This window comes from Coregonus clupeaformis, chromosome 1 (assembly GCF_020615455.1).
Source record: "Coregonus clupeaformis isolate EN_2021a chromosome 1, ASM2061545v1, whole genome shotgun sequence".
NCBI classification, from domain to species: domain Eukaryota; kingdom Metazoa; phylum Chordata; class Actinopteri; order Salmoniformes; family Salmonidae; genus Coregonus; species Coregonus clupeaformis.
Window position 1 is genome coordinate 81,434,730 of NC_059192.1, and position 20,967 is coordinate 81,455,696.

General features: G+C 41.9%; 1 protein-coding gene across 1 annotated transcript in view; it reads left to right on the plus strand.

Annotated features, from left to right (window-relative positions):
* The window catches only part of dst (dystonin), a 193,936-nt gene that overhangs the window by 56,784 nt on the left and 116,185 nt on the right, over positions 1-20,967 (plus strand). The window contains 6 exon segments of the mRNA XM_045222968.1: positions 820-897; positions 2,234-2,326; positions 15,694-15,860; positions 17,026-17,138; positions 17,732-17,838; positions 20,280-20,399. Of these exon segments, the coding sequence (XP_045078903.1) occupies positions 820-897; positions 2,234-2,326; positions 15,694-15,860; positions 17,026-17,138; positions 17,732-17,838; positions 20,280-20,399 (678 nt within the window).

Consider the following 20,967-nt stretch of genomic DNA (forward strand, 5'->3'; position numbering starts at 1 on the left):
TTGGGATGAGTTTTTCACTCATTTCCGGTAAGCTCCTGCCCAAGTCAGCACTGATTCTATCAGATGATGTGTTCTGTCAGTTCACAGTTGAGAGTGCATAGATACATGCATTTTCTATCTAGTAAATACAGTGTGTAACAGTTGCGTCATTTCAGCTAAACCTAGGTTACGGCAAAGTGATACAAACATTTGACATTTGATGAAAATTCCTCTCAAGTGAATTTTGATCAAATTGAAGCTCATTTACTGCATTTCTACACTCTAGTTTAGTTTCATGTCAAGTCAAACTGCAGTTACCTAGCTAAAGCCATCTACTACAGCCATCTTTACCTTGTTTTGAGAAAAAGTTGTGCTGTTGCCTACAGCTGCATAGATGCGCTCTTCATAAAGCCAGCCAGCCATACAAACAGCCTTTCCTCCCTCTCCCAGGCGTCCGCATGGTCCTGAAGTCAGCCCAGTAATACCGCTAAACTGCATTTGCCTTTTAATCAGGATTGGAATTATTTGAGTAGCCTATTTTAAATTGTTCGTATTGAGCTAGGGTATGTTCGACTACCATACCCAATTGACGCCCCTGGTGTGTAGTAATAGCAGTGATTTGTAGCAATGACCACCCTGGCTCCGGATTTGTTGGTTCCTTCCCTTTTGGTTTTTCTCTATTTCCCTCAGCAGATGAGTGGGTAAGACCCTGGCAGAAGCATTGCCTGTGTCCTCATACTACTAATGGTCTGGTGAGTCCCTGGTCCTTGGAAAGGGAGAAACCACATGGCAACGTCACTAACATGTCCACCTCTTCCCGTTCCTCCTCTACGCCCACAGCCTCGGGAAAAAGGGAGGATGCGGTTCCACAGACTCCAGAATGTACAGATAGCACTGGACTACTTAAAGAGGCGGCAGGTAAGAATCAATCACATTTGCCCGGAATGCTAGAACATACGTGTAGAGGAATTTCTGATAACCAATTCACCATGTGAAGCTATTGAAAAGCACACTGAATGCCCACATCAAAACAGAAACACTGCTCATACCATGACAGGGATAACTAATATCATTACCTCATAAAGGGTTCAATACCTCCCTCATCATGACTCACAATAGAGGACATGCTGAATCCATCTACCAAGGGTGGTTACGTCTCTGATTGCCCCTCCCCCACATCCACCACAGTCAGGAAGTGATAGAGATGGAGAACAGTGCTCACTGCCCAGCTACAGCCTGCCAGAGATGACGTCAGTGAAAGCAACCCAAGGCCTGAGACAAAGGATTCATAGATCATTAAATTGTGCCATTGTTTTAATGACATACCAGGCCCATTCACACCTCATTCATATTCATAAACAGACAAATGAAAGATTCACATGCTTTTTTTCTACCCTGCTGTTGATTTAAGGCTGTAATGTATCATAATAAGGGTGGAGGTGGCATCAATGTTGCAATGAACTGTGGGAAGGATAGATTAGATCTTATATTATTACAAATAGCTATGCCCAGACTTGAAAAAGCACCATTTTAAAGGGTGAAAGAAAATTGCCTCTGCTTTTGGTTTCACTGCTTGCTTCCCTCTCTCATAATAAAATAAAATTGCGTTTATTTGCACATGACAGGGATTGTCATGCATATCAATGAAAGGCCATGATTTAAACATAATGGCATATTATTTTCAATCAAATTAGGTAGAGTACCAAGCATGGCAATTTCAGACAACGGACCACAATAAAGTATTTGCATATGGAATGATGAATATTTATTTGGAACAATATCAAACTGCATTAGTTTATTAGAATGAGAACATGATATTTCAGCACATTACTATAAACTATAGTGCCCTCTTGTGGTATAAAGGTGTAAAACTGTGATTTACTAGGACAACTTCGTTACCAGTTGATGGTAGCATCTGTTTTGGGGATTTCCACTCAGACATTACCCTCATAATATTTATGCTTTTTTTATGCTTAATTTAAAAGGGGATTTCTAAATGATCTGTTACAGTGAGTATGATGACACTAATACTGATGAACAAATTCAAATTCTCACTCATGTATATGTACACTGTTTATTACCAGTTGAAATAGAGACGTATTCAGCTGTTCTTCAGGGATGTTAACCTACACTGTTAAGAATAAAGGTGCTTTGCGGATCAATATAAAACATTTCTTAAGCTGATGTAGATTTGGAATGCATCACTTCTGTGTATCAGGCTTATTATACAACTGTTTATAACTGTTTTCTTCAGGTCAAACTAGTCAACATCAGGAATGATGACATCACAGACGGGAATCCCAAATTGACACTGGGATTGATATGGACCATAATTCTGCACTTTCAGGTAAGAGTTCATCACAAATCACACATTTTGTTCATACTGTGTTTTTCATTTTGCGGCTATGTGAATCAGTGTGCTAGTATCCTTTCTCCATTGCTGTTATTTTTTTCTTAGCAAATGATAATCAGTGTTCATATGCCATTGTGTTATTATTGTTAATTTGGTTGAGGAATAGGAGGATCATATCCAGCTATATTATGTCATGTATGGAGCTGAGAGATGAGGTCTCTTGTTTCGACCAAATTTAGATATCTGTCATTTAAAAGGTTCTGGATTGAGGTATTATGTTTCTCTTACATTTTACAGTAAATTATAGTATATTGAAGCCAGTGTGATTGAAAAGCTAGCGTGTTGCTTAAACTCGCTACAGTTCTGTATGTTTTAGGATTAACTTGCACAAGACTGTGACATTTGGTTCAGTTTGAACCATCTAAACCAGTGGTCACCAACCGGTCGATCGTGATCGACTGGTTGATCTTCAAGGCATTCCTAGTCGATCACCAAACTTTTCTGTAGAAAAGCCAATGATAAAGGCTTGCGCTCCTTTTTCTAAATTTGTGTTTTGCTGTTCACGTTAGGTGCACTTGAGTCAGAAGCCCTGAGCACCGGGTAGGCAAAATGTTAGCATTTTGAACCATTTCATTTGTCTGAAAAGAGCGGGAGATTTGTGGATAAATCGAGTTCGCCAACAGCACTGGCCAATTGGATAGCTCAAATCACCGTGCCTAAAGCTTCCACAAACCTGGCCACAAAGTTTGATACTAGCCTATGTGAGATTTCATAACTTTTAAAAACATAACCAGAGAGAGACTGTCGAAGAATACAGCAAAGAGCTGCTGTTTTTATGAGTGAGTTCATTTTTACGTTTTTATTCAGCACTGTCAACACTGTTTTTATTCAACACTATTACAAAACATAAAACACGCTTCTCCCTACTTCCACTCACACAGCAGCTGCAATGAATGAGTAGCCAAGTGTATTAGCAGCTCGTAGTGTTTATTTTAATATTGAGGAATATTTCACTTTCTCTGGTCATAGGAACAAGATGAATTTGTGCATGAGGCAGATACAGTGTGACTCGAGTTTCGCCATCAGGTGGAAGACAGTGTCCCCTCTCTGGTCAGTCTCACTGGAGGAAAGGAAGGAGAGAGCAGGGACCATGAGAGGCAGACCTTCTGCTGCTCTCTCCATCCCTCTGCTGAGACTAATGCTGTGTTCAAAACAACTGGGAACTGGGAACTTGGAAATCTCAGACATCTGACTTCAGTGCATTCAATACTGGGAACTCTGAATAAAATGAGATCCAACTGGGAAAAATAGTTTTGAACATCATCCAACTCAGAATTCCAAGCCGGGAATTTGGGCATCTTTCTAGAGCTCCGACTTTCCGACCTGAAGATCACTGACGTCATAATTTGGCCTAGTTTTTTTTCAGTTCCCTCTTGTCTTGAAAGCACCATGCAGGTCAGTCCAGTAAAATAAAAAAGGAAATTATTTGCAAATTATTTCAATTTATACTCAGCCGTGCCTCGCAAGTGCAACACCAACTGATCTATTTTGTTGTCAAAGCTTGAGTTTTGAAATATAATATGGTCTGAGAAGAACAATAGGCAGGCCAGGCCTATATCCAATATGCTGTGATAATGTATTAGGCCTACTGCACAAACCTCATTCCTACAGAACTGTTTTTATTAGGTTAATGTAAAAAAAAATTAAGTTATGTTTAAAAAAAAATCTGAGCGGTAGAGCGCAGCTAGCTTTTTGACTGCGAAAGTGAACTTGACTCAGAAAAGGTTGGCGACCACTAAACTGTCAGTTTCTCTTTTTATAGCTGTTGTTCCCTCGTTGGCCACAAGATGTCAAACCAGTCTAACAAAGTGTCATGCCAATGGTTATTTTAACATAGGCCTATGTCTGTGGCTGTTTGCCTGCTGGCACATACAGGTAACTGACAAAATAAAGGAAACACCAACGTAAAGTGTCTTAATAGCGCATTGGGCCACCAGGAGCCGCCAGAACAGCTTCAATGCGCCTTGGCAAAGATTCTACAAGTGTCTGGAACTCTATTGGAGGGATGCGAAACCATTCTTCCATGAGAAATTCCATCATTTGGTGTTTTGTTGATGGTTGTGGAAATAAAGGCGCTGCTCCAGAATCTCCCATAAGTCTTCAACTGGGTTGAGATCTGGTGACTGACACACACACACACACACACACACACACACACACACACCCTTTAAACCTCTTTCAAAGTCATTGAGATCTCTTCTAGCCATGGTAGCGAAAATAATGGGCAACTGGGCATTTTTATCCATGACCCTAAGCATGATAGGATGTTAATTGCTTAATTAACTCAGGAACCGCACCTGTGTGGAAGCACCTGCTTTCAAAATAGACTACCGTTCAAAAGTTTGCGGTCACTTAGAAATGTCCTTGTTTTCGAAAGAAAAGCAATTTTGTTGTCCATTAAAATAACATCAAATTGATCAGAAATACAGTGTAGACATTGTTAATGTTGTAAATGGCTATTGTAGCTGAAAATGGCAGATCTTTTATGGAATATCTACATAGGTGTACAGAGGCCCATTATCAGCAACCATCAGTCCTGTGTTGCAATTACACGTTGTGTTTTCTAATCCAAGTTTATCATTTTAAAAGGCTAATTGATAATTAGAAAACCCTTTTGCAATAATGTTAGCACAGATGAAAATTGTTCTGCTGATTAAAGAAGCAATAAAACTGGCCTTCTTGAGACTAGTTGAGTATCTGGAGCATCAGCAATTGTCGGTTCGATTACAGGCTCAAAATGGCCAGAAACAAATAAATTTCTTCTGAAACTTGTCAGTCTATTCATGTTCTGAGAAATGAAGGCTATTCCATGCGAGAAATTGCCAAGAAACTGAAGATCTCGTACAACGCTGTGTACTATTCCCTTCACAGAACAGCGCAAACTGGCTCTAACCAGAATAGAAAGAGGAGTGGGAGGCCCCAGTGCATAACTGAGCAAGAGGACAAATACATTAGTGTCTAGTTTGAGAAACAGACGCCTCACAGGTCCTCAACTGGCAGCTTCATTAAATAGTACCCGCAAAACACCAGTCTCAACGTCAACAGTGAAGAGGCGACTCTGGTATGCTGACCTTCTAGGCAGAGTTGCAAAGAAAAAGCCATATCTCAGACTGCCCATCTTAATCTTTTCTTTTTATTGCCCAGTCTGAGATATGGCAAAATTGCAAAAGGGTTTTCTAATGATCAATTAGCCTTTTAAAATGATAAACTTGGATTAGCAAACACAGCGTGCCATTGGAACACAGAACTGATGGTTGCTGATAATGGGCCTCTGTACACCTATGTAGATATTCCATTAAAAATCAGCTGTTTCCAGGTACAATAGACATTTACAACATTAACAATGTCTGTGGTCCTCTGTAGCTCAGCTGGTAGAGCACGGCGCTTGTAACGCCAAGGTAGTGGGTTCGATCCCCGGGACCACCCATACACAAAAATGTATGCACGCATGACTGTAAGTCGCTTTGGATAAAAGCGTCTGCTAAATGGCATATTTATTTTTATTTATTTTCTACACTGTATTTCTGATCAATTTGTTGTTATTTTAATGGACAACAAAAATGCTTTTCTTTCAAAAACAAGGACATTTCTAAGTGACCGCAAACTTTTGAACGGTAGTGTACTTTGTTTCCTTTATTTTGGCAATGACATGTACATGCCTCAGTTATTATAGTTATTATTATGCCTCAGTTATTATGGCTGTTAAAAGTGACAGAATAAGAATGATCACCCACTCTGCACATATTCTATTGATGGCTGGTGATTCAGATGTGTCGATATTCACTTAGGGTAGTAATGGGTCCTTTCCTGAGAGCGATGGTCTCTTTCCAGTTCTGCACTTACAAGTGTAAAAGCTCCCCAGTGACAATGACAGGTGGATGTTGAGAATGGTGTTGTAATGGTGTGATTAGTAACCTTGCTGGACACTTGAAGACTTGCACTAGCTCCACGAGCTAATGGCTATCTGAGCTGAAATGGCTAAATGGTAATTAGGTGTTTGTACTGTTTGTGCTTCAGTGTTGAATTAAAAGGAGGGAAGACGTTGGACACGTCCCTCCCTCCAGCGTTATGTGTTGTGTGATGATGAGTGCAGGAAATAGTTTGTTTGTGTAGAGCAGGGTTGCACAACCCTGTTCCTGGAGCGCTACCCTCCTGTAGGTTTTCGCTCCAACCCCAGGTGTTACTAACCTGATTCATCTTATCAACCTGCTAATTATTAGAATCAGGTGTGCTAGATTAGGGTTGGAGCAAAAACCTACAGGACGGTAGCTCTCCAGGAACATGGTTGGGCAGTCCTGGTGTAGAGTAAGTGTCCCTTTCTTCATCCCGCCTATAGCCTAATGTTAATCCGTTTTCGGTGTCCCTCCTTCCATTGTTTTCACAGGCTACAGCAGACCCCACACCCTGAGAACATTTGTGCCCATGTCTGTCTAGTACCACACAGTTTTTACTGTGTTGCTGCAGCTGTACATTCTCCAACATGCATATGGAAGCTATAGGCTTGCCGTCAAGCCGTAAACCCACACACACACACACGCCTGCACACTGGGGGGTGTTTGGCTTCATCAGTAGCAGCACTAGGAGGATCTAGTGTTGCATTTCTGAGGCCTAGTGAAGCACACCAGTCTCTCTCTCTCTCTCTCTCTCTCTCTCTCTCTCTCTCTCTCTCTCTCTCTCTCTCTCTCTCTCTCTCTCTCTCTCTCTCTCTCTCTTTCTCTCTCTTTCTCTCTCTTTCTCAGGCCCCTGCTATGGATTATTAATATCTCTGGCACAGTCTGCAGGCTTGACTACTGGGTTACAGTATGGGAGAGGAATGTTAGCAGTAGCTAGCGTTATGACACCCTGACCTAGAACCAGACCATGGTAGAAGGACATGGAAAAATAAGCACTGATAGTTAGCCACAGTTAATCTACAATCGAAAACTCCTTGACCGAATTCTTATATTTCTCTGTGAGTGTACTGTACAATCCAACAGACAGAGAGCAGATATGTCCAGTTGCATGCTTCAACATCTACCCTCTCTCTCCCCTGTTGCCTGCACAGCCCAGACTCCTCGAGGTCTGGTAAAAACACAATAAAAGACTGAATATTTTGAAAGTGAATCATTTGAAGTGCTTGTTGAAGAAGTGGTGAAAAAATGCAATCATTTACATTTTTTCTTATGGCTTGGAATCATAAAACATGCTGACAGGTAGCTTGGGTGATGTGTGCCTACACCTGCCCCTGTCACTCATGCAAGCCGTTGGGCATTTGTACTAGCTAGTAGCTATGGACCTGTAGCTTCTTGATTTTTCAGGGTTGCAGGGCACAGAGGGAGAAAATGTTGATCAGTTACGTGTGGGGTTTAAGCCCAGCTGGCAGAAACACAATGTGACATAGCGATGAACCCAACCCTGTTTGGATGCTACGTGACTCTATCGGAAAGGTTTTGGGAGGACCAAGTTATGATGATCCAGCCATTCGGTCATGCTCATCCAATGACATTGTATTACTTCTCTGATATTTTTCCTTTTAAGAATGTCTTCTGAGAATGTGTCATTCATCCATCACTTGCTATGGTTTGATAGGAACTGAAGCTAAAGACTGTAGCGATTTGAAGTTAAGACTATTACCTCTTGTTAAGAATTAGTTTACAAAGGTGTCTCCCAGGTGTGTTTACATACTGTATACATTGAAGTCCCTGTTGTATTTCCTACAATGGGATGCATATTGAGAAGGCTGGTGCATTGCCTTCCTTTCATGTGAATAACTGCAGTGAAACCTGAATACACTGCAATGACGATGCTCCATACTGTAGCTCTTTGGTCTCTGCAGTGTCGTCTGACTGACAGTCAAGGTCCTGTCAGATGTCTCAATAAACTGGGGACGGAGAGGCACACGAAAACAAATGACAAATCCCACTGACAGAAACCAATCTACGGAGGCTTTGACTTGTTTCACCAGGGTAGATAATACAGGCGAATGTGACAGGATGGAGTCTTCATCTCAATATAATGTACACGTCTCTCTCTCTTCCCTCCTTCTGTCCTTCCACCCGTCTCTAGCCTTTGTCATTTGCCGATCAAACAAGAGATTAAAGACAGAGCCATTTGCAGGGAGCACTAACATCCTGTTAGACGGGTGGATAAAAACAATGAAAGGATACAGTATGATGACGTTGCAAAAAAAGGCTAAGATGAGTCAGCAAAATATAGGCCTATATTTTAAGACTTTATTCGATGCTGGAAGACTGTAATTATATTTTCCACATTGGTTTGCAATGAATGACAAATTACAGTTTGTCAAAACTCTGATATTATTGAAACACCACATGAATGAATATGAACATTTACATAGTAAGTAGATTTTCTATGAAAGTAAAAATAGGCTGCTCTTGTGTTATGGTTATTGAAGTAGTTTTGCTTTTGTGCAGTATACTGTGTATTGTGTATATACTGCAGCCAGCCAGGTATACAGTATGTAAACTGCAGGGCCTAGCAGACTGTAACCTTCAGGGGAAATGTCACTGTCGTCAGAATAGTGCCAGAGCCTGGTGGGACAGTTATTTTTAGTTGGGCTGTGCAAAGGAATTATATCTACTATTTCAATCAACGCTCATCCCGTGGCCTTGCCAATTTAACTCCATTTGTCAACTCACTTGTGGTTGTTAGGAACATTTTGTTGAATATAAAAATAAATAAAAAAATAAAAAATAAACCTTTATATGCCTTTCATGGACCGTACTTGCTACACGTCACATATATAATGACATATAATCAAATCATTACGTTTGTTCCATAGGTCATATACATGAGTCACTTCTTGTGCAAAGTGTATACTGTATTTGCCCCCATTTGAAATGGGATGGCAATGATCCGACTGGATAATAGTGTTTGTTTAAACCATTGGACTCAAGCCCCACCTCTGGCTTTGCGATTGTATACAGTCTGATTAATAGGCAAAGTGAAAGTGCTTTGTTAGCCTGGCAGGATTTGCATTGGCTGCTTTTGTTGACCCATGCAGTCCTGTTATTTCTAAAGCCCCTATGATATGCAGGGATTCTCTCTGCTTGGTACGGCCTATCAGGGTAGTCCAACTTGCTGAGCAAAGTTTTCCCATACGGTGTAATCAGTGGCCATCAGCCGGCAGAGCAGAAAACCGACAGCCATCTGATCCTGTCCCGCTGCTCCCCCTCGCTCCCTCCACCCTCCTCAGACAGGCACATTTGGGGAAACCTAACACCCGGAGGGGGTCTGGAGGTGCCCGTGTTTACACTTCAGATGAGGAGGACAGCACAGGAGGAACGGACCAAAACAGGAACCAGAGCTGTTTCTCTCTCTTTCAGCTGTGAGGTAGAAATGTGTGGGACATGGCTGTGCCTCTGCCTCTGCCTCTCCTGCGGTGCATTTATGGTGCTTGTGTTGAATTAGCCGGGCCAGGGAAACGTTTCAAAGGTCAGAGTCTGAGAGACGATTCCTGAGAGCAGAGTCGAGAGGAGAGGAGAGCAGTCACTGAAGAAAGGAGTGACGGAAGAAAGTGCCTGGGACATTTCAGCTTCTTCTGGGAGTTTTTGACAGACAGACAGACAGACTCTCTCTCCCCAGCCAACCCAGCTCTGTATGGAGGGGAGGGGTGTTTGTGTCTGCTGCCGGGCTGCCTGCCATCGCTTCCTCTCTGCCCCCTTGGAGGGAAAGTATGGCTGCCTCTTGGTGGAATAACGGAGCTCTAGATCAAGTTAAGTTCACTTGCAGAATCCCAGCATGAAAACTACAGTTAGAAGGAACTAAACACTGTTTATAGAAAGGGAATGCATGACTGACAGTCATGGGCAACGTTTGTGGCTGTGTACGGGGCCCAAAAGAGGAATGCTATGTGGACCCCACCAAAGCTCCGCTCAGCCCCGAGTCCAAAGAGCTCAGTGGCCGGCGCTACTTCCAGAGGAAGAAGAAGAGGAAATCGGGGGAGTTTCAGAGGCCGGAATCCCTCCGGAGCCGAGGAGGAGAGAGTGTCCAGAGTGAGGAGGATATCCCCAGGAGGGTAGAGCTCCAGAATGGAGAAGACAGGGGCATCAGGGAGAGCCAGGCTGGGATGGAGGGAGCACCGGAAGGGGAGACACCCAGACCTAGGCTGGGAAGTATCAGCAAAGGGGTGTATGTTGGGGAGGTCCCCAAAGTTCCTCTTGGGAAGAAGTTAGCGTTGCGATCTGGACGAAGTTCTGCTCACCAGACAGACAGAGAGGCAAAGCTCCATGGCATCACCAAGACCTCCAGGAGTATCACTCCTAAGGATGGTCTGCTGGAAAAGAAGCTGCTACATAGGCAGCTGAGGCGGGCCGTGACATTCGGAGCCGTGGAGCATATGCTCCGGACCCTGAGAGGAGGCGGAGATTACAACCAATCTGGGAACCTAGAAGGGCTCCCCAAAATCATATGGCGCACTCAAGTGCACAGGAAGAGGAGGAGGAGGTCCCACAGCTGCTCTGATGGAGGGTCCCTCTCTCCAGATTATATGGAGCCTCTCCAAGCGTCTGCCAAGTGTACGTCTGCCCAACAAGAGGTAAACCAAGTGCAGGCTATTTATAGCCAGACAACATGTGTGGACCAAAATGTAATGTGCTACCGTATCAGTAGCTTGCTACTGTAACTCTGTAATACTGTACAACTGGTGGCTTGGTTTGGTTGCTCTTACATGATACAGATGCACTGTTATTTAAAATAGCAAACATGATCTTTTGAATAGTCATGAATGGTCAGTGCTTTCGTATGTTTTCGCTCTTCTGTGAAGTGTTGTTCGATTGCATTGGTGTTACATGTTTTGAGTTGATGTGTGATTTGATTTCACAGCACAATCTTTCCATATGCTGTACTGGCAGACTCCTAACCACCATTTGCTCTCTAAAACCATTCAGAAGACAACTATAATTATACTATGACATAGTGTAAGATTCCCTTTGAGTCAAACATAACTGGCATCATCACATGCTGGGATGTAGAGCTGTAATATTACAAGATAATTACAAAGTGCTGAGTAGTTAACTAACTTGTTTCACTGCTATGATTCTCCTCACAAGATATTTCACTCAGCAGTGTTTCTTGTGAGCCTCACCTCAGCTCAAGCTTGGTACTAAGATTCTACCCATTATGTCAAACCAGATTCTAAACAGGTTTTTGATCTTAAAGATTTAGTGTACCTCAGTGATAAACAGCTGGCATTTGGAAAGGTTATTTGTTCTCTTTGATTCTCCTTGAAATGTTGATTTGATTGCCCAGGTCCATGCAACTCGCCCACTCCTTACTTCTCAGACACAGCTTATATCATTGTCTGTGTTTTGCTACTAGATTTCCCCGCTTTTTTTCTAAAGGAAAATACCAAAGGAAGCAGCTTATAACGGCGAGACCACTATTTTCCATGACGTAATTCCAAGTATAGGAAAGTGCAACAACCTTGTGGACATGTGGTTCATTTGAGCCATTTTTACACAAATTAGTGGTTCAATCTGGCAGCACATAGCATCATCCTTTTAGTATGCCCCCAAATCTACTGAACACGACTGCTACAATACAGTGAGGGAAAAAAGTATTTGATCCCCTGCTGATTTTGTACGTTTGCCCACTGACAAAGAAATGATCAGTCTATAATTTTAATGGTAGGTTTATTTGAACAGTGAGAGACAGAATAACAACAAATAAATCCAGAAAAGCGCATATAAAAAATGTAATAAGTATTTGACCCCCTCTCAATCAGAAAGATTTCTGGCTCCCAGGTGTCTTTTATACAAGTAACGAGCTGAGATTAGGAGCACACTCTTAAAGGGAGTGCTCCTAATCTCAGTTTGTTACCTGTATAAAAGACACCTGTCCACAGAAGCAATCAATCAATCAGATTCCAAACTCTCCACCATGGCCAAGACCAAAGAGCTCTCCAAGGATGTCAGGGACAAGATTGTAGACCTACACAAGGCTGGAATGGGCTACAAGACCATCGCCAAGCATCTTGGTGAGAACGTGACAACAGTTGGTGTGATTATTCGCAAATGGAAGAAACACAAAAGAACTGTCAATCTCCCTCGGCCTGGGGCTCCATGCAAGATCTCACCTCGTGGAGTTGCAATGATCATGGGAACGGTGAGGAATCAGCCCAGAACTACACGGGAGGATCTTGTCAATGATTTCAAGGCAGCTGGGACCATAGTCACCAAGAAAACAATTGGTAACACACTACGCCGTGAAGGACTGAAATCCTGCAGTGCCCGCAAGGTCCCCCTGCTCAAGAAAGCACATATACATGCCCGTCTGAAGTTTGCCAATGAACATCTGAATGATTCAGAGGAGAACTGGGTGAAAGTGTTGTGGTCAGATGAGACCAAAATCGAGCTCTTTGGCATCAACTCAACTCGCCCTGTTTGGAGGAGGACTAATGCTGCCTATGACCCCAAAAACACCATCCCCACCGTCAAACATGGAGGTGGAAACATCATGCTTTGGGGGTGTTTTTCTGCTAAGGGGACAGGACAACTTCACCGCATCAAAGGGACGATGGACGGGGCCATGTACCGTCAAATCTTGGGTGAGAACCTCCTTCCCTCAGCCAGGGCATTGAAAATGGGTTGTGGATGGGTATTCCAGCATGACAATTACCCAAAACACATGGCCAAGGCAACAAAGGAGTGGCTCAAGAAGAAGCACATTAAGGTCCTGGAGTGGCCTAGCCAGTCTCCAGACCTTAATCCCATAGAAAATCTGTGGAGGGTGCTGAAGGTTTGAGTTGCCAAACGTCAGCCTCGAAACCTTAATGACTTGGAGAAGATCTGCAAAGAGGAGTGGGACAAAATCTCTCCTGAGATGTGTGCAAACCTGGTGGCCAACTACAAGAAACGTCTGACCTCTGTGATTGCCAACAAGGGTTTTGCCACCAAGTACTAAGTCATGTTTTGCAGAGGGGTCAAATACTTATTTCCCTCATTAAAATGCAAATCAATTTATAACATTTTTGCCATGCGTTTTTCTGGATTATTTTGTTGTTATTCTGTCTCTCACTGTTCACATAAACCTACCATTAAGATTATAGACTGATCATGTCTTTGTCAGTGGGCAAACGTACAAAATCAGCAGGGGATCAAATACTTTTTTCCCTCACTGTATGTCATGTTACTCACATTCAACCCCAATTTCAATGTCCATTTTTGCTTACTCACCGGTTTGGGACAGATTTAGGGCTAAGGTTAATTGATAGTTTCAATTCTGTTGACAGTTAGTTGAACATACAGTATACTGAACATCTACAGTCATGGTCAAAAGTTGAGAATGACACCAGTATTGTTCTTCACAAAGTTTGCTGCTTCAGTGTTATGATATATTTTTATCAGATGTTACTATGGTATACTGAAGTATAATTACAAGCATTCCATAAGTGTCAAAGGCTTTTATTGACAATTACATTAAGTTTATGCAAAGAGTCAATATTTGCAGTGTTGACCCTTCTTTTTCAAGACCTCTGCAATCCGCCCTGGCATGCTGTCAATTAACTTCTGGGCCACATCCTGTCTGATCGCAGCCCATACTTGCATAATCAATGGTTGGAGTTTGTCAGAATTTGTGGGTTTTTGTTTGTCCACCCGCCTCTTGAGGATCGACCACAAGTTCTCAATAGGATTAAGGTCTGGGGAGTTTCCTGGCCATGGACCCAAAATTTCGTAGTTTTGTTCCCGAGCCACTTAGTTATCACTTTTGCCTTATGGCAAGGTGCTCCATCATGCTGGAAAAGGCATTGGTCGTCACCAAACTGTTCTTGGATGGTTGGGAGAAGTTGCTCTCGGAGGATGTGTTGGTAACATTCTTTATTCATGGCTGTGTTCTTAGGCAAAATTGTGAGTAAGCCCACTCCCTTGGCTGAGAAGCAACCCCACACATGAATGGTCTCAGGATGCTTTACTGTTGGCATGACACAGGACTGATGGTAGCGCTCACCTTGTCTTCTCCGGACAAGGTGTTTTCCAGATGCCCCAAACAATCGGAAAGGGGATTCATCATAGAAAATGACTTTACCCCAGTCCTCAGCAGTCCAATCCCTGTACCTTTTGCAGAATATCAGTCTGTCCCTGATGTTTTTCCTGGAGAGAAGTGGCCCCGATCCCGCAACTGAATCAACTTTAGGAGACGGTCCTGGCGCTTGCTGGACTTTCTTGGGCGCCCTGACGCCTTCACAATAATTGGACCTCTCTCCTTGAAGTTCTTGATGATCCGATAAATGGTTGATTTAGGTGCAATCTTACTAGCAGCAATATCCTTGCCTGTGAAGCCCTTTCTGTGCAAAGCAATGATGACGGCACGTGTTTCCTTGCAGGTAACCATGGTTAACAGAGGAAGAACAATGATTTCAAGCACCACCCTCCTTTTAAAGCTTCCAGTCTGTTATTCTAAGTCATTCAGCATGACAGAGTGATCTCCAGCCTTGTCCTCGTCAACACTCTCACCTGTGTTAGCGAGAGAATCACTGACATGATGGCAGCTGGTCCTTTTTTGGCAGGGCTGAAATGTAGTGGAAATGTTTTTTGGGGATTAAGTTCATTTTCATGGCAAAGAGGGACTTTGCAATTAATTGCAAACTTTTGACCACGACTGTACAAACCATATATTTGGGACTTTACAAATAAAGTGCTACCATCATTTTGCTTGCTCAACTATTGTTAAAGTGTAGCTAGGTCAGCATTGCCTAGCAAAACATGAAGCATGACAACACAGCAGGAGGGGATTCAAAGGCCACTTCCTGTTGTCAAGGTCAGAGGTGATCATGTTTTTCCTCCAGCTATAGATACATGGAACTGCTTCCTGATGTCAACTGTGTTGAAACGACAGGGGGATGTGTTTGGTTTAAGATCATCATACCCTCACTCTTAAACCTGTGCCAACTAATGGCTTATTTATTATCCAGCTGGCAATTTTACATGTTTAACATTTCCAATAGGGACACTGTGATTCAGTATGAACCAAATAAGGAATTATTGAGGTGTAGCTATAGGAATTTGGTGCAGACATTTATCATGTGTGTATTCATTCAACACAATATAATGAATTTAGCAAATGTATGTTGTTATTAGTTATTCAGTCTGTGACTCTAGAAAGGCTTCCAATTCAAACATATGTTCCTAACATCTGAAGTATTTCCATTTCCATGAGGTATGATATGATATACTTTATTCTCCCCGATATGGTCTGTCTCACCCACATGTTTGATGGTAATTTAGGTGTTTGATGGTAATGAAGGTGTAATGACTAGTTTGTGTTGTTCCTAATAATATCTTGTTTGTGTTGTTCCTTTCCAGATCTCTGAAATCCATGTTTGCGGGGAGTCGGAGGACATGACAGCCAAGGAGCGGCTGCTGATGTGGTCCCAACAGATGACAGAAGGCTACGTGGGTGTACGCTGTAACAACTTCACCACCTCCTGGAGGGACGGGAGGCTGTTCAATGCCATCATTCACAAATACAGGTACAACACCATTTACAAATACAGCTAACACTTGAGATACAGAACCTGTATCTGAAAAAGAGACGCCTATATCACCAATCCATATATTTAATTTGAAATATAACTTCCAGCACAGTGGCCTTCTTGTTTGCGCTACGTAAAAATAAAAATAAAGATATTAAAAGCAATTTTTCCGTCATTAGTCTTTCATCAGGGTTTAACTGGAATATCACCTTATATGAGTATTTTTCCAGTGTATAACAACAACAATTTACATAAGAACCAAACTATTTTCCTCCTCTGTTGACTTGTGTGTCTTTTGCTGAGTCACGTCTGTGATTCACCACCACATTTTGAATCTTGGACTTTACATTTAACATTTAAGTCATTTAGCAGACGCTCTTATCCAGAGCGACTTACAAATTGGTGCATTCAACTTAGGATGCACCAATTCAATTTAGGACTTCTCTGTTTCCCATCAACCCAATAAGGCAGCACTTAGTGGTTGGATTTTCAGTTAGACAGTATCGGATTTCAGTAAGACCCTGTATATTCTACCTTGTTGGACTGACCTAAAATGACATTAACTAGACTGCAGTAGATGGAAAGGTATTTCTCCTTTCTCCCACCTCCCTTTTGTTTGTTATGGTCAATGTCACATCACTATTTGCAGTCCTAGCCTTCTCAAGTTCAATGGACACATAACCCAACACAAGTTATTGACGTATGTGTGGGTCACGTGGAATTGTTTAACGTAACCATTGACCTCTGTTTGGCTGGCCTGACTGTCTTTGGCTCTTGAGCAAACACATATTTATTTCACTGGAAAGTCTGGGACTGCACTGCGTCCCTAGGCATTTCCTCTGTAGTTAGCTTACTATTTACAGTCTTATATTACAATATATTACAGGCTGATATTACATTGCTAATTCTTTTTTCATCACACTAAAACTTTCCTACAAACATTTTTTTTTTCAATGAGAAGTTCCTTACTAATACCAACATATTTCAAGAAGTATAGTGTGTGCTGAAATAGCTGAAATAACCTGAAACATAACAATGCAAACCACCCTAAATGATTATTTGCCAATATACTACATTTGTGCTCTGCCTCTTCCAAAAGTATCACATATTAACATTTCATAAAACAGATGAGCTCCCATTAGTATGTTCTCTTCCTTTGCAGACCTGATCTGGTGGATATGGGCAGGGTGTCGGCCCAGACTAGCCGGTCAAACTTAGAACAGGCCTTTGGTGTGGCTGAACGGCTTGGGGTGGCAAGACTACTGGACCCTGAGGGTGAGTTGTTCTGTTGATCCACATGCTCATCTCTAACGGTTTGTTTGACACAGCAGATAAACATTCACCAAGCCATTAACACCTCTTTGCTAGAGTAAGTCAGCTTGAAGAAATGCAATGCATTATTGCCCGAGCAGGGAGATGACTTCTAAGCACCACTTTACTTACAGACTTCATTTGATCACCCTGTTGCAGGAGACGTTCCTGCAGTGTAGGACATTTTAAACTTGTAGTGTATTTAAGCTTTAAAAAGGCTTCTGAACTTTGTAATTTCCAATTTCAGAATGTATTTTCCCTAATGAAAAATGTATCAACCCCTAAAAATATTTCCATTAATTGAAATCCACATAATAAATCACATTTCAGTTTGCTGCAGGATTATTTTCCTGTTGTAGCAAACTGATTCAAATTAAGATCCTACATTTATACTGACTGTTATTTGTTTTATTAAATGCTTTTCAAAATTAAAACAACACAACAAGCAAATGGAATATAAAGGATTCAAATCACACATAGTATTCATGTCTGATTTTAAATACTTACTTATGATGACCATGTTGTGTATTGGATCTAATTTCACCTTTTCTCACCAGATGTGGATGTGCAGTCTCCTGATGAGAAGTCAGTCATCACATACGTCTCCACACTGTATGATGTCTTCCCTAAAGTACCTGATGGTGTTGACGGTATCAATGCAAATGTACGTACACGATGAACAGATTATTGTACAGTGCACTTAAATGTCCTATGCAATTAGAGTTAAGAAGAGTTTCGTATTTAAAAAACAATATAATGAAAGCAAAATACATCTCAATACAAAGCAGCATATTCATATTAACAGCATGGGTTGACTTATACCTTTTAAGCAATTGACTGCAGTGTACATTCCTCTTGAAAGCATAAGGAGTAAAATGTGCTTTTATGAATGTGATTATCACCATGTTAAATAAATCACTGCATGTACAGTGAGGGAAAAAAGTATTTGATCCCCTGCTGATTTTGTATGATCAGTCTATAATTTTAATGGTAGGTTTATTTGAACAGTGAGAGACAGAATAACAACAAAAAAATCCAGAAAAACGCATGTAAAAAATGTTATAAATTGATTTGCATTTTAATGAGGGAAATAAGTATTTGACCCCCTCTCAATCAGAAAGATTTCTGGCTCCCAGGTGTCTTTTATACAGGTAACGAGCTGAGATTAGGAGCACACTCTTAAAGGGAGTGCTCCTAATCTCAGCTTGTTATCTGTATAAAAGACACCTGTGAAGCAATCAATCAATCAGATTCCAAACTCTCCACCATGGCCAAAACCAAAGAGCTCTCCAAGGATGTCAGGGACAAGATTGTAGACCTACACAAGGCTGGAATGGGCTACAAGACCATCGCCAAGCAGCTTGATGAGAAGGTGACAACAGTTGGTGCGATTATTCGCAAATGGAAGAAACACAAAATAACTGTCAATCTCCCTCGGCCTGGGGCTCCATGTAAGATCTCACCTCGTGGAGTTGCAATGATCATGAGAACGGTGAGGAATCAGCCCAGAACTACACGGGAGGATCTTGTCAATGATCTCAAGGCAGCTGGGACCATAGTCACCAAGAAAACAATTGGTAACACACTACGCCGTGAAGGACTGAAATCCTGCAGCGCCCGCAAGGTCACCCTGCTCAAGAAAGCACATATACAGGGCCGTCTGAAGTTTGCCAATGAACATCTGAATGATTCAGAGGAGAACTGGGTGAAAGTGTTGTGGTCAGATGAGTCCAAAATGGAGCTCTTTGGCATCAACTCAACTCGCTGTGTTTGGAGGAGGAGGAATGCTGCCTATGACCCCAAGAACACCATCCCCACCGTCAAACATGGAGGTGGAAACATTATGCTTTGGGGGTGTTTTTCTGCTAAGGGGACAGGACAACTTCACCGCATCAAAGGGACGATGGACGGGGCCATGTACCGTCAAATCTTGGGTGAGAACCTCCTTCCCTCAGCCAGGGCATTGAAAATGGGTTGTGGATGGGTATTCCAGCATGACAATTACCCAAAACACACGGCCAAGGCAACAAAGGAGTGGCTCAAGAAGAAGCACATTAACGTCCTGGAGTGGCCTAGCCAGTCTCCAGACCGTAATCCACCATAGAAAATCTGTGGAGGGAGCTGAAGGTTCGAGTTGCCAAACGTCAGCCTCGAAACCTTAATGACTTGGAGAAGATCTGCAAAGAGGAGTGGGACAAAATCCCTCCTGAGATGTGTGCAAACCTGATGGCCAACTACAAGAAACGTCTGACCTCTGTGAATGCCAACAAGGGTTTTGCCACCAAGTACTAAGTCATGTTTTGCAGAGGGGTCAAATACTTATTTCCCTTATTAAAATGCAAATCAATTTATAACATTTTTGACATGCGTTTTTCTGGATTTTTTAATTGTTATTCTGTCTCTCACTGTTCAAATAAACCTAGCATTAAAATTATAGACTGATCATTTCTTTGTCAGTGGGCAAACGTACAAAATCAGCAGGGGATCAAATACTTTTTCCCCTCACTGTATATTTCACACAGATCCTTTGGATTCACATCAAGTAACGAGTATTTTTGCCTTACCTTTGGCATACGTTCTTGACTGTATTCTTCACTTGGATCTCGACTTTGATTCTAAACTTGATTCTTGGCTGTGATTGGGCACGGATGTTATATGCAAATATGCATTCCATTGCATAACTCATATGTCTAAGAGAAGGCATTTTATTCAGTCTGGCTTTGTTGAGGCAAATAAGTCTGAGCAGGATGCTAAAAGGCAGTATTTAGGTGTTAGAACATTGTAGAAATGTTGTTTTAAAGGCTATGGAAGAATGCTGAGATGTGTGTACACTAATAACCACAGCAAAGAGCCGTAACTACTTATTTTTGTAGTTTAGTTTGTATAGCACCAACTGTTCAAATAAATATTATGACAAGCTGGTGTTTAGCACATTGTACAGTGGTAATATTTGCAGATGCCCTATAGATCTAACATGTATTGCTTGAACGACTTGAAATACACTCAAAGTACGCTCTACCCCAAGAACTTGCTCCATTTAGAAAATGCACACATCCCTACATGAGCCAATGTATTGATTAAAACGTATATTTGTATTCTTAACAGGATGTTGATATCAAATGGGTAGAGTACCAGAACATGGTGAATTACCTGAGCCAGTGGATCAAACACAACGTGGGAGTGATGTCAGACAGAGCGTTCCCAAACAACCCAGTGGAACTCAAGGTAAATCACAAAGGAAACGTGATTATACAGTGGGGAAAAAAAGTATTTAGTCAGCCACCAATTGTGCAAATTCTCCCACTTAAAAAGATGAGAGAGGCCTGTAATTTTCATCATAGGTACACGTCAACTATGACAGACAAAATGAGAAAAAAAATTCCAGAAAATCACATTGTAGGATTTTTAATGAATTTATTGGCATATGATGGTGGAAAATAAGTATTTGGTCAATAACAAAAGTTTCTCAATACTTTGTTATATACCCTTTGTTGGCAATGACACAGGTCAAACGTTTTCTGTAAGTCTTCAAAAGGTTTTCACACACTGTTGCTGGTATTTTGGCCCATTCCTCCATGCAGATCTCCTCTAGAGCAGTGATGTTTTGGGGCTGTCGCTGGGCAACACAGACTTTCAACTCCCTCCAAAGATTTTCTATGGGGTTGAGATCTGGAGACTGGGTAAGCCACTCCAGGACCTTGAAATGCTTCTTACGAAGCCACTCCTTCGTTGCCCGGGCGGTGTGTTTGGGATCATTGTCATGCTGAAAGACCCAGCCACGTTTCATCTTCAA